Below are 15,702 nucleotides of genomic sequence, written 5' to 3'. Positions count from 1 at the left end.
GAAAAATTCCTCTCTCTGCGGTCCAGTGACCTGCTGACATACGCGACGACATGTTCTCCATCAGGTTGCATTTGCGATAAAACCGCCCCTACTCCATAATCACTCGCATCGCATTGTATAACAAAAGGGAGGTCAAAATCAGGACAACGTAACACGGGTGCCGATATCAAATGCTCTCTTAACCGCTCAAACGCTAACCCGCACTCCTCTGACCAAACAAACTTACGGGATTTTCGCAACAGATCGGTGATTGGCGCAGCGATGGTAGAAAAGTTTGGTATAAACCGCCGATACCATGACGCCATTCCGAGGAATCTGCGTACTTCTGTAACAGTTCTAGGTACCGGGTACTCTAATATAGATCGGACCTTTTCTGGATCGACGCGCAATCCCACCCTATCGACAATATACCCCAAATATCTTAATTCCGAACGGCATAATTGGCACTTCTCTGGACTAACAGTCAGCCCCGCCTGATTAAGCCTTCTACATACCTCGCGCAACACTTCTAGATGTTTCTCAAAATCGGGCGTGACGATGACAATGTCATCCAAGTATACGAAAACAAAAGGTTCTAAGTCCACCCCAATTACCCTATCGATTAATCTTTGGAAGGTAGCCACGGAGTTATGTAGCCCGAAGGGCATTCTACGAAATTGAAATAATCCTCTCCCCGGAACAGTGAATGCGGTTATAGGTTTAGATTCGTCGTCTACCGGAACTTGCCAAAAAGCACTTTTGATATCTAGGGAAGACAAAAACTTTGCGTCGCGAAGTTTATCTAACGTATGTGATATGAATGGAAGTGGATACGCATCTCGGATAGTCACACTATTTACCTTTCGGTAATCAACGCAAAAACGATAAGTTCCGTCTTTCTTTCGTACCATTACAATTGGGGAACTCCAAGGAGAATTCGACGGTTCTACCACGCCCTCGGCCAACATCTTATCGAGTTCCTCATCGACGTGTTTCTTTAAAGCGGGAGAAAGTGGATAATATCTTTGTTTGATGGGTTCTGCGGTAGTTCTGATTTTGTGTTCTACCAGAGTCGTACAACCGATTTTTCCATTCCCGGTTGGCATTTCGTCTTCAATAAGCCGGTTTAGACGGTCCCTTTGCTCGCGACTAAGCTCGCTCGCTTCGCGAATCGCAAGCAACTCCGTCTCGTCGCTAAACGACCATTCCCCGTGTCGTAGGTCAGGAACGATTCCCAACTTTCTCCAAAAGTTTACCCCCAGAACCAGAGCATGAGGCAATGCCGGCATCGCTAACACCTTAACTAAAGTTACCCGTCCTCTTACTTCGAACGGCACATTAACTTCCCCAATTACCGGACAGGATTCCCCATTCGCAACTCTACACGACTCTATCTGAGGTCTGTTAAACTTAAATCCCAACCGACACAACAACCTATATCCCCGTTCTCCCACAAATGTCTGCGATGCGCCCGAATCTAATAACCCCTGAATACTGACCCCGAATACTTTAACCCATAAATAAGGACGCTCATCCCCGTCAACGCTACTTAAAATAAAGTCTAGGTGAGCCTGGATGATTGGATCGACTGTAATACATTTTCCCGGAAGCTTTACTGATTGGAGGTCGACGCCCCGGATTGACGTCGGCCTGAAGGCCCGTTTCCCGACTGTGGTGCACAATCTGGACAATTCCTGGTCGTTACGTTTGGACGCTGACATCTAAAACAATGAATTGCTCGCTGCCGGTTACATTCGCGCGCGTAGTGCCCCGGCTGGTTACACCGAAAACATCTCCGAACCTCTGGTTGCGCCTTAGTTATTGGAACGGTCGCATCTACCGCTGCACCCTGAGGATCGATTGCATCCAAACAAGCTAGAACTGGCTCAACAAACTCGTGAGTACGCCGCGATGGAGGCTTGTAATTATCGACTCGGAACTTTTTCACCTCAAGCTTTAGGCACTCAACTTCCAACTCTTCTAGCGTATGAACTACCGGCAACTGCTCGGTATAGAACGGCGACAAGTTTCGCGTCATAATACTTAAGCGTACATCCGTCGGTATTGACCCATGGCGATTAAACAAAGCTGTCATAGCGGCCATATATTCTATAAACTTTTCGTTCGGCCCTTGGGTACGCGCTAAAATGTCTCCAAACAACCGATGCCTATAGTCTGGAGGCAAAAAGTGACTCGTCATCAACTCCGTTAGCTCATCCCAATTCCGACAACGATTCTGGACTGAACGGTACCAAAACAGCGCTTTCCCCTCAAAAAGGTCGATCGCTGATATAAACAGTTCTTGTTCCGAAACATGACGTGCTACCCTTAGCTCCTGCACCCTTTCCAGAAACGATAGAACGGTTTGGCCGTGAACATCACCCGAAAATTTTAATCCCCATTTATACACCGGTACAGAAACTCCCCTACTATGAGGTTCCGTTCGCGGAGTCGACGTTACATTCGGTCCTTCCTCGCGCTCCAATTCCTCGTCCGAACTCTCTTTTCCAGACGACTCCGGTGACTCCTCATCTTTCAGTATTCTACTTAAATTCAACCCGCTCATAGTTGCCCGCGCTTCCACCGCCGTTCGTAGCAAAGGAAGCAACGACGACACCTTCCCTAACCACTTACTCCGTGCTTCTAACTCATCTGCTGATATCCCCGCAATTGGCGCTAAATTCACGCGGTTTACTAAGTGCAAAATCCGAGATTGTATTCGTTTTTCGCTTCGCTTCTTCCGCGGATCCTGAAATTTATTAATTTCTTGCAAGAGTTCTTTAAATTTGTTCTCTATAATCGGCAGCTCTACCCGGAATTCAAATTTGTATTCGGGATACTCTATTTTCGTCCCTGCCTGTTCGCTCGCTACAAACTTTTCTAATTCCTCCCTTAACTCCGCCACCTGTTTACCCTCAGTCTCAACGTCTTGGACGCCTCTACTCCTCAACTCAAACTGAATTTCATCTTTGCGCAGATGATGCACATTCATGCTCACTAACTGAGCCATTTCAAACCACCAAGAAAACTGATTACTAACAAAATTACTTCCCAAACTCGCAAATAAAACAACAAAGAAAATCAATTACCAAATCGTCCAAACTGACTCTAACTATGATTCCGACTATTATTATTTTTATTGAAGGCCCCACGTTGGGCGCCAAAATTGTCACGCAAAAAAAAACAAACTGACCGACTAAAGTCGCTCGGGCCGGCTGGTGACAAAATTACGCCGGTAGCTCAGTCTGGGTGGGTTCGTTAAAACTCACCGACCCGACAATCTTGAGGGCGCCAGGATCCTCCGGCTACGACTTGCGAGTACCCGGATCCAAAGTACTCGGTGTAGCTTACCCGAACGGAAAAAAAAAGAAAACGAAGTGAATACTAACCAGGAACGAATATATTAAAAAAAAACACACTAATAAAACCTAAATAAAAAAATACAGGAAAAACAAAGACGTCGTCTCTACACCGGCAATCGTTGCTGTTAGATTTACGACGATTCGCTGTAGACCGAACGCTTGCGCAAGCCGACGGCACACCGAAAATCCGCGCAACAATTCGATCGTACAAACTCGCAATTACCGGGTCCCGACTTACAAGGACGTCTGTACAACTAAAAAAAAAACAGAAACAGAAAAAGAAATGACTAAGTGTGAAACGGTTGATTACAGTGAAGCTGTAATCCCCCAACTACTAATTACAAGTAACAATTAACAAGGACGGTTACGGTGAAGCCGTAAACTCCTACAGGAACTAGTTAACAAAACGGTGACACGATGGCTCGAACAAAAACGTGGATAAAACGATCTGACCTTGACTCCTACAGCTCCTCCTACCGACTCTCCTCTAGGTGCTCCCAACTGGTGAGCCTTCCCGAATCCAACAGGGAAGAGGTTGTACGGCTCGGTCAAAACGGTCAGCCGCAATCCAGTTTCGAACTTCCAGTTCGCACCCCCCAACCAAAAGGGAAAAAAAAAAAAAACGAAACAGCGAACAGCACCGAATAGAACAGACTAGAACCAAAATAGAAGGCCTACGATGGAAATCGGCCTTAAAGTTTTCCACGTGGTTCACGTCGTGGTGGATTTACTCGATCTCGAGACCCAACAAATTCCGGTTGCCTCCAGGAACCTTAGTGACCCAATCCCGATACCAATGTACCAATCAAACCAAAAAGGCCACTAAGTCACACTCCAAATTCCAAAATACCGAAACACTCTGGAGCACCGTACGCCTCGAGATCTAAAACGCAAGAGAGCCACGGAACCAGAATGGCTGCTATCGCTTCTTCGGCTCTACGTCACATTTCGTCATTGAGAAGGTGACCCCTTGACAGGTGAAAATTTGGGGTTATTTGAATCAAAACAAAGAATGAAAGTGATCGTAAAGAGTAGCAAAACGAAGCCAACGGTAAGTAAACAGCTGGAAAATTATTCATCAACCAATCGTAGACCTCAACGCACACTATGAACAAAATAAACAATCGCAAGAAGAAAAAAAATAGCAAGAGTAGCACCGTTGATGTTGCGGTCAAAAAGAAGAACGACCCACGACACGATCAACACCAAGCAGGCTAACGGGGTTGTGAAAAGGAAGAAAATAGAAGTTAGAAAAGTTGAAGCAAAGATGAAAACTAAAGAGTTGCAACCTAGACAACCCCGAGGAACTTGTAGCAGTCCTCCAGCTAAAATTCTGAGGCTCAAACGTATTCCTCCAGTCACCTCCGAACTGGTACCTAACAAACTGGTAACTATTAACATAATTGAACAGAATTGGTAACGGACAATGTAACTCGCCATGCGGTTACACTAAAATAGGCAACCAATAATTTACAGGCGTCAAAAGGTCACGAAAATCAACCCTTTCTAACGCCTTCCCTTCTAACTCGAAATTGTCACGTTACAAAATAAACCATGATATAAAATGTGTACGTGTTTTCTTAACATTGTCCCTTCTCACTACCACCTTCAAGTATAGCCGACCCGGTGGTCAATTTTGCCGAGGCCGGTCATAAATAACAATATTTAAGAATAAGCTAATGCGGTGGTTTAGACCTTTTGTGTACTGAGTACCCCCAATTAAGTCATAAAATCACTATTTGGCTGCGGAAACTATAACCCCTTAAGTCTCTTCTCGTTTAGATCAGTTAGTAGATCAGGGTCGGGAATTAAATGTAAGGATTTCCCAATAAGAAAATGACCAGGTGTTAACGCTTCTAAGTCTAATGGACTATCGGACAAAGGCGAAAGTGGTCTTGAGTTTAAAATTGCCTCAGTTTGAATTAAAACTGTGTAAAATTGATCAAAAGTAAGGCAAGCATTGCTAAGAATTCTTTTTAAATGAAATTTTACTGATTTAACTCCCGCTTCCCAAAGTCCACCAAAGTGAGGAGCTCGTGGGGGAATAAATTCCCATTGAATATTATTATTATTTAATTCTTTTTGTATAACGGTTTGCGTTGACTTGTTTTTAGTTCTTTTAAATTAGCAGCAGCACCTTGAAAATTAGTACCGTTATCAGAATGAATCTTGTACGGTTTTCCTCGTCTTCCAATAAATCTGCGTAAACAAGCAATAAAACATTCAGATGTTAAATTGCTAACAATCTCAACATGCATAGCTTTAGTAGCAAAACAAATAAAAACACCAATGTAACATTTGACAATCTTTGCGTTTCGAAGTTGCCGGTCTTTTATATTAAATGGGCCTGCATAATCAACGCCACATTCAAAAAATGGACTTGTATACATTGTTCGACCTTTTGGTAAATCTCCCATAATTGGAAGTATGGGCAAATTCCTATTTTTTACACAAGTCACGCAATTATGAACTATACGTTTGCAAAGACTTTTTCCGTTCACTGGCCAAAATTCATCTCTTACTAGTGAGAGCAAATTTTGTGGACCTGAATGCAATAAAGATTTATGGAAATGATTAATAATGATAAAAGTCAGTTTATGTTTAGGATGAAGTATGATTGGGTGTTTTTTGTTAAATGGGTAATTTGAATGATGAAGTCTTCCTCCTACTCTAAAAATCCCGGATTCATCTAGAAAAGGATTCAAATTAAGAATTTTACTAGTTGACTTCAATGATTTTCCTTTTTTTAAATTTGTTATTTCTGATGGAAATGATTCTGTTTGTGATAATTTTAAAAGACATGTGAGTACCTCTTGTAACTCAGAAGTGGTAAGTTTTCCAAATTGTCTGTTTCTCAAATTTTTGCTCGCATTTGATTTAAACCGTAGCAAATACGCTGTAATGCGTTTTAATTTGTTAAATGAAGAATACAAATTGAAGTATTCATGTGATTCAATTTTGTCTTTTTTAGTAACATCAGTGTTAAGATGTAAATAGGCCTTTTTTGTTTCTGGCAAAGTTTTATTTTTTACAGGAAACAATAAATTAGGCCAATGTTTCATGTTTTGTTTTAAGAACGAAGGACCATTAAACCATAAAGTGCAATTTAATAAGTTGTCTGGAGTACAACCGCGACTTATGAGGTCGGCTGGGTTGTTTATGGATTCGACATGTTTCCAGTTTGATGGTGAAGAAATATCTTGAATAGATGCTACTCTGTTTGCTACAAAACTGGTTCGGTAATACGATGGAGAATTTATCCATTGAAGAGTTATGATAGAATCTGACCAGTAAAATACTGAATCAACTTTGATAGAACTTTTGTTGATTATTTTATGCATTAATTGTGCTGCTAAAAGTGCTGCACACAGTTCTAAGCATGGTAACGATTTTTTCTTCAAAGGTGCTACTCGCGATTTTGCACACAGTAAATGAATAGAAACGTTATTGCTTGAATCAATGCATCTAAGATATATAACTGCACCATAAGCCTTTTCATTGGCGTCAGCAAAAGCATGAAGTTGAATTTGCACTGGATCTGTTTTTGTTGCACATCTAGGAATTTTAATTAAATTTAAGAGAGTTAGATTTTTCTCAACATTGAGCCAGGCGTCAGCAATAGATTGAGGGACTTTGTCATCCCAAGATAACTTCAGTTGCCTAAAGTTGATAAGATTAGTAAATAAATCGTTTTGAAGAGTTGGTCCAACCATCAAAATATCGTTTAAAGATAACTCGGTACTTGTTTTCGTAGACGCGTTAAAAACGACTCGCAGTTTTGTCGTTAAACTATATGATCTTATGACTGGATGATGAGGTAAAAAATAATGTTTCGCGTTTTCAATTTCAGAAGGATTAATTTGACTCATATGATTTAGTGCAGTATATTCATGAATAAAATTAGAGTATTCTTGTTTCAATGATGGATTGTTATCAAGCCTTTTTTCAAGATTTAAGAAACGTTTTAATGCAACAGTTTTAGAATCACCAAGAGATTCAGGATTTTCTTTAAAAGGTAAAGATACCACAAATCGACCTTCTTCATTGCGATATGTATTTAATTCAAAATGATTTTCACAATTTTGTTCTTCTGGGGTAAGTTTTGATGATAAAATTTGTGGTTCATCTAAACTCCAGAACTTTTTAACGTCATTGTCTAATTCTAGAAAATGATCTACAGAATGACAAGCAATAATTGTGTGATTTGAATTCATTGTTGATGCTTTAAGTCCTGGAATTTTTCCTGCTACAATCCATCCCAATTTTGTTTGAATTAAAAATGTCTCATTAGATACACTCAGCTTGATCATTTGACCTTCCAATATTTTATAATATTCACATACTCCTAGCAATAAATCTATTGGACCTGAATTGCTGAAATTTGTATCTGCTAGTTGTAGTTCAGTAGGAATATTGAGCATTTCTGAGTTAAATGATGTGAGTGGAAGACTCTCAGTGACTTTGGGAATAACATAGCAAGACAAGCTAGATGAATAATCGCTGATTTCGGAGTAAATTTGAACCGTAGTTCTTTGCTTAATTTCAGAAAAAGAATTGTTAATACCTCCAATGCCTAGTTTAACATTTGTTGTTTTTATATTTAATTTGCGACACAAGTTTTCAGACATAAGATTACTTTGAGAACCTGGATCAAGAAGACACCGAACAGAACACCATTCACCTGAAGGCATCTTGACTTTGACCATAGCTGTTGATAACAGTACTTGATTTAACGTAGATTTTGAATTAGAATGATTAACAATACTGTCAGCGTTTGTGGATGGGATCTCAGGATGTAGTAAACTGTGATGCAGTTGGTTGCATTGGTTGCATCTAGAGGTAGACTTACAATCAGCCACGACATGATTAGACCTTAAACAATTTTCGCAAAGTTTAGGTAGTTTTTTTACAAAATTCAGTTTGTCTTCAAAAGTGAGCTTAATAAATTTACAATATATGTTTAATGTATGATTATTATTGTTGCAAAACTCACATTTTAAGGGACTTGAATTAAATGCTGTGTTACTCATCGTTTTTCTAAAGAATGGTTTTACTAATCTCTGATTTGGTGCAGCATAATTAATTTTGGAATCAGTTTTATTAGGAGTTGAAGTTTTATCAATTTTTTCCAAAAGTATGCACTGATGTGTTAAAAATTCATCTAAATCATCAAGTGTTGGTAATTGATCTGAAATATGAATTTTACTAAAAGCAGGTTTGGTGTTTTCTTCAAATTTTTCAAAAATTATATGATTAATGATTACTCCCCATGTTTCTATTGGAACTCCCAATTTTTTTAGAGCACGCATGTTTTTATTTAATCTGTCTTGAATGTGCCTTAATTGAGTATATGACTGTTTTCATTGGCGTAATATTTAAAATCGCGCTTATGTGGCTGTGTGACAACAAACTAATGTTTTGAAACCGTTTTGTTAAAGAATTCCAAATCTTTTCATAGTTGTCAGAAGTCATACTGACATTTTGAACAAGAGAAGCAGCGTTTCCTGTTAAAGATATTTTTAAGTATTGAATTTTTTCGAAATTGGTTAGACTTCTGTTGTTGTGTACCATTTCGGTAAAAGAATCCTGAAATTCCAGCCAACTGCAGTAATCACCGTTAAAACTTTGCAGTTTGAGCACTGGCAAATTAACTTTGACATGATTTTTATGTTCACTGTTTGTTGCTGATTTACCTTCATTTTGGCTAGTAAGTAGTGATTCCGCTGCTATTAAAATTTCAAAATATGAATCAGAAAACGATTTAATTTGCTCATCTGTCAACGACTGATCTAACGATTCCAAAATTGAACAGTTATTATGGAATTCAGTTAGCAACGGTTTTAACTGAGTAACTCTTACTTGGAGCTCTGTTCTGTTTTTTAAATTAAGAGTTTCTTTATCTAAAGATTCAATAAAATCAAAACAATCTCGCATTTGTCTATTTAATGAGTTTACTTTTGCCAAAGCTAATTTATGTTCCGATCTTTTGGGAGCCATTTCCTTATTGGTTAAACAAGACTAGGAACAGGCAATATGGACCAGGAATAAAGGATAGGGCTGACCTTGTCTAAACTTGTGACTTATCTTCGATAGCTTTCTGTATTCGTCTGTCTCTGGTCAGGTTTGATGATGGAGCTGGATACCTTGCAGGAAGTTCACTGCCAAACGTCTCGATGTGGATTCCGCTTTCAGATTTTGGGACACAATGCACAGACGATGACTAAACGTATTTGGTATCGCTATCCGGCTTCGAATTGACCAATTTGTAGTCGTATTTATTCAAAAGATTCAAAAACGTGTTGTCGTTTTGCTTGTTTATTTTCGAATCCTCATTTTCCTTAGTTTCAATACAAGGCATGGGTTGATTATAATATTTACATGAAATTGAACAATGGCACTGTCAAAGCTTCAGCATTTCATTTCTGATTCGAGTTGTATCAAGTGACTCAAGAAATTTGTATTTTGGGTTGCAAAAAAATCATTTTCAGAAGTAATCTTCTCGTGACTAGCCCTGTACGTAGCCGATTGCAAGCAAAGATCGGATAGCCCCTCCCGGTATGAAACTAGACTAAAATATAATAACACACATGTGTATTTCTGACAATAATAAGGAAACTGCATATCTAATTCAAAATTAAAAAAATGTATAAAATGTAGATGCCTGATAACATAAAATGCAAAACCAATTACTTAGTCGTAGATATATGTAATAAAAGTTCATCAGTTATGTAAAAAGAAATTTGTTTGGATGGTGTAAAGAGGATCTTTCTGATTTGCTTTTAATTTTGGAGTTTTGCATTCTGAATGTGGTGCAAGCATTGCAACATCATTATTTCACACACCTTGAAGTTATTTATGTATTATGATTAACCCTTATGGATGGATAATTCAAGGAAATTAAATTGAAATTTATATTTGTATATGTACTATCGCGGAATCAAAATTTCGAACATCATTTTTTGGCATGACAATGTAAAGCAAGCTTTATTGTCATTGTGACTGACATACAAAGTAAATTTCTGACACTTGCTTTGTCGTTTATAAATTTTAAGGTTATAGAGATAAAGGACAATTTACAATTTTTAAACATCAATCAATTTGATGTTTGAAATTTTGATTCCGCGATAGTATATGTATTTTTTTTAAATGAAACAAAAACTAATAATAACCCCTAAATGATAAATAACAAAAAATAAACTATAACAATAATGAAAATTTAACTATAACTATTAGGTAATTAAAAATAAAAATAAAAAGTACTACAAATTAATGTAAAAGGTGCCACCTCAATGTATGGTGACACCATGGCCGCTGCCTCGAGCACCCCTGCCGTCATGGGTCCCTCGAGCACTCCTGTCGCCGTAGGCGCCTCGTCCGCCCCTGCCCGCATAGGCACCTCGGCCGCCCCTATTAACACGGCCACGGCCGCGGCGTAAATTATATTGCCAGATGAGGCGTCTGTAAATGGAAAATGTAATAAATACACATAACTATAAAAATACTAATATTATTACATTAAAGGTGACTTTTGTTCAGGTACTTTTTTGGTTAAATTGGCTAAAGCAAATTTTAATCAAAAAAATTAAGATTGTTTCTGAGTATGTACATATAATATAGAATACCAACCGCAAGATGTTGTTGCTGACAAAATTTCGCCGTAGAAGATTTAGAGCATTTTCATTGCGGGGGCTGAACTGTAGATAAAAGAAAATTATGTACTTTTATTCCTAAGTAGAATTAGTTACTTACAAGGTCTTCTTAGGGGGCGTCTAATGGCGGCAAAGTTTGCGCATAGGACTGCAAAATAATTGTTATCAAAATTTCTATATTGATATAAATTTATATCAAATGATATAAAAAAAGTAAGAAAAAATTATAATTACTTACTCTATCTGCATTTTCATCGACTTCCGAAAGCTTAGTTCTGCAAAAAAACAATAGAATGTACTAAGTACAACAGTAATGTTTTTATTTATTTAATGACTTCGTTTGTTAAAGTCATAGGTAGTGAATTTATATTTATCCTCTTTGACCAGATAAAATATTGTAATTGTATTGTGTCACTTATGTCTTCATTTAAAGATGTGCAAGAATAATCAATTTTCAATTTTTTTTGCGCATTTTGTTGCTCTCTATTGTGAAATTTCAAACAATAGAAAATTCTCATTCGAATAAAGAGATTTTGCAAATAGTCAAGAGGAAAGTTCTCACAAGAATGTGTGACAACTATTTTACTTATGTCATTTTTTATCCTTAGTCCACAATGTAGATTAACAGAATTACTTGCAAATGAAAAAGATGGAAATATGTCTTCCAACATTGAAATATAATATACAAATTCTTCATGAGGCATTTTAAAGTGGTGGTGTTGTCCCTAGCTTTGAAATGACAATATAAAGTATCTTCTGATAATTCACCGCAAGCATGAGCGTAATCAAGACATGTTTGACAAGAATGTTTTTTTAAACATTACCCTATTAGACACCCACATATGTATCGCAAAACATTTTTTTCCCCAATTTCAAGGTTGCGATAATCTGTGGAATCCACTTCGATTGGTTGGATTTCTGATTGATTTTGAATTATTATTTGGGCAATTTTCAATAATTCATTGGGATTTTCAGTTTTTTCTCTTGCAGATAATGTGGAATCTAAGTCAGCAACACAGTTACCTGCTGGGTAAAAAACAATTTTCTGAAAGCGAACCTGAATTGATTAGGTGTGGAATTTATGGAATTACCACTTTGATTTCTGATAGCACCAAAAAAGTTTTCTAAAAAATCTTGATTTAAATGCCTGGTTGTTGCAAATCGTTTTGCAGAGAAATTAGGCTGTTTATTGTTATTTGCCACAGAATTACTGTTTTAATTCTATCGGTTACATCTCTGCTTTGACGATCCCAAAATCTTGGCTTTTTAAAAACATTTGCCATTTTTTTTAAATGGTCTATTTGGTACCCAAAACCGCGAAAAATGTTTTTGAAATTTTCATTTTCAGAAGAATCAGCATTGCCTGTTGAATTTAAAATGTCAAACAGGTTGTTAATATCTTCAATGAACGTTACTGTGTCCAAAGATTGAGGCGACAATAAATTTTGAGAAACTTCAGTTTGCATCCCTTGAGCTACGTGTCCGCTAAAAAATTGTGTTGCCAATTTGACCTTCATCTTCAGGATTCATGTGTGTTTTTGTAAGTTTAGGAGCGTATCGTTGTGAATCTCTATTAAAAAACTCTCAAACATATTTCAGCAATTCCATATGTCGCGGGTGTGACAAAATGACATTTTTTTAATTTATTTACGACTAAGAGCTTTTTCAAGCAGAAGTACACTGTTATCAGGTAGGTTAAAGTGCTGCAAATTATCTAAATAAAATTTGTTAAGTTACGATTGCAGATCATAGAGCAGCAAATTAATTTGTGGTGTCACGGGTGTGACGCGTACAAATTAAATTTATTGTTTTTAATAACATTTTTCTATATTTCTGCGAATCACAAAAGTCAGATTCCTTCTCCTTTAGTACACAAATATATGAACTATAGGCACACATTTTAAGCCTCTTTGCAATTAGAATAACCAATTCAATTGTGCACTGGATTTTTTAGAAAACTGTAAGGGGTGTGACATACATTTGTAACGGGCGTGACATAGCAAAACTTGTTAAATAAACGTTGCTAAAAATGAAAATAATGTAGCAGAAAGACTAATTTTATTAATGCTTGTAACATTTTGAACAAAGTAAGTTATATTTTACACAGGCGAAGGCGCCCACAGCCCCCAGTTTCGGTTTCACAAATTGGCCGAGTGTACTTATATCCGCTAGACATACCTACATTCACCCTAAACTAACTTCTTTATTTGGCCAAAATATGAGGTATTGTTGGATATTTGGTATTGATTGCTTGAATATTTTTACTTAGTTGATTCAGATATTTTGACTTTGAATTCACCAGTATACAAAATATTTATATTATTAATTGATTTTTGCTTTCAAGAAAAAATCCTTAGCAGAATTGTTGATTACCTTTCTGTGAACGATACGTTTATTTGTGCCTCCCATACCATCCAGAGTTTCTTTAACATGTGAGCATTTTAATAGGAGTTGTTAAAACCAACTGTGTGTTCATGTTTAAGCCTTAAATCATCAAATTTGGAAAGTCCTATCTAACAATTGTCACACCCGTGACATTTATTTTCAGTATTTCTCTAATATATTTTTTAACTTTAATTAGTGCAAATACTGCATTATCAATTTGTTACTTTGTATACAAATTATCAATTTTTAACTCCACAGATTTCAACCAGTTTTGCCAACTTTTGTTAAAATATTGTCACGGGTGTGACAAATTTTCTTAACAAAGTTTTAATTCAAAAACAAATTATGAAATTACTTTTTTATGTATTCAGTATCTGATGTGTTAAGTAAATAGTTCAAACTTATTTGTTCACTATTTTTAAATTCTTGGAATTTATATTTTGAGTGAAAAAAAATAAGTGAAGTTAAGCGAAAAATTTAATTAAAATAGATGAACGAAAGTGTAGTTAAAAGAAGGTGATTATTTAAAGTATCAAGCAGGAAACAATGGGGAGAATGCACATTTTTGAATTTTGATGAAAATCGATAGTTTTCAGGTCGTATAATATGATGTTGCTAATAGAAAAATTGCAAAAAATTGTTTATAATTTTTTAAGCGTTTTTAAAAGTCCGATTCGAGCGAGATTGGAAAACATACCTATCAGCGAGGCTAGCTTTGTGACGTCACATCTCAGCTTCGCTCTTAGCAGAGCCGTGCGTTTGTATTACTCTAATTTGATTGCCGTCTTTATAATTGAAAATGGGGTCAAAACAGAGGTGTTTTGTACCAGAATGTAAAAGTGCTAGTGTTAATGCACCCGAAAAAATATTTATAACAGTTCCTTAAGACAATAAGAAGAAAAAAAATGCTTTTCGGCCGCGAGATGTTCGATGTCTGATGTTTCTATAAAGTGTAATATTTTAAATTTATTGAAATTAATTATGTTATTACCCATGATACATGCAGGTATTACATTTTTTGATTGACTTTATCTCTAGTCCACATGCTACATACACAGACTTTATTTATTAAAGTGCTTAAACTTAAAAACAATGAATTTTTTGCTTAAACTGAAGACTTTTGTTATATCCGAAACAACTGCCAATTGTACCTTTTCTCAATGACTTGAAGTGTTGGGGGTTTTAATAAAAAAATCCTTTGGTCTAACGAAAAAACTATTCGAAGAAATTTACCAATTTAGTTGCGACTTTTATTCTATAGAGTAGTCTATCTAGTATGTCCCCGGATTGAATTTGCAAAAGGAAAAAAAACTTTATTTTTAATTTTACGCCTAAATCACGGAATAAATAGTTTTTGCTTAAATTAAAACTTGTCAGAATGTGTTTCTAAAATCGTAAAAACCAAAAACTAACAAAGAACTTTTTTATTTTTAATTATGCAACAAATGCCAAAAGAATAAAATTTATTCCTTAATTCAAACCAATATTTGATTAACCCACACCTCTTTCAGCATATAGTTCAATAATTCTAACTCGTAATTCGACTTTTTCGAATTTTATCGGATGCAACTGCATTTATTATCCGAGTAAATTTTCGTTTAATCTTTAATGCACTATTTGATATTTTGAATTCACAGCCTACTATTAAGTAATTACGATTAGAAAATTCAATAAATAAAAATATGAAAAAATTGATTTTAAAAGTACAAACTAATAATTTTAAAATTTTAATTGCAGATTTATCTGTTTTTAATTAAGCAAAAATGTTATTCCATTGTCATTTTTTTGTAAAACGGAAAATAACTTTTTTTTTCTCTCTTGTGAACTCAACCCGGGAACATACTGTATAGTGGATTGTATAGAAATTAAAAATTAAAATAACAACAAAAGCTTGGATCAGTTATTGTTATTAATTTGGTCTGATTATAAAAAATCCAATACAGTAAACCACCTATTTAATTTCTACCAAATTATTGAATTATAAATTTTAATACGGAGAGCGTATTCTTCATAATAATTATTTCCGAATATAGAAAATAATAGATGGTTATTATATCGTAGGTACATAAATAAAATTCAATCAAATCAGAATAGATCAAAATGTAAAAACCATATTTTTTCTACAAAGATGTTAAGAGAGAGAAAGAAATAATATATCTGATTGTGTATTCGCAGAAATTATCGTTAAATGCGGTAAGTGCGATAAATGCGCCCGCCGACCGAGAATGATGCAAAGCAAAAATGTGAATAAAAGTGTGAAAGTAGACCGGTTGAATAAGAAACATCAACATAATAATTATAATTGTATTTCTCTTGGATAATAAAAA

General features: G+C 36.0%; 1 protein-coding gene across 1 annotated transcript; it reads right to left on the bottom strand.

Moving 5' to 3' along the window:
- Positions 1 to 5,413: 5,413 nt before the first annotated feature.
- Positions 5,414 to 8,650, bottom strand: LOC148180154 (uncharacterized). The gene has a single exon (XM_088030455.1). The coding sequence runs from the start codon at positions 8,648 to 8,650 to the stop codon at positions 5,414 to 5,416; it is 3,237 nt and encodes a 1,078-aa protein (XP_087886581.1).
- Positions 8,651 to 15,702: the final 7,052 nt, after the last annotated feature.

Source organism: Gnatocerus cornutus, chromosome 1, assembly GCF_029298725.1.
Source record: "Gnatocerus cornutus isolate USDA-ARS CGAHR chromosome 1, icGnaCorn1.1, whole genome shotgun sequence".
NCBI lineage: Eukaryota > Metazoa > Arthropoda > Insecta > Coleoptera > Tenebrionidae > Gnatocerus > Gnatocerus cornutus.
This window is presented reverse-complemented; position numbering and strand designations above follow the sequence as displayed.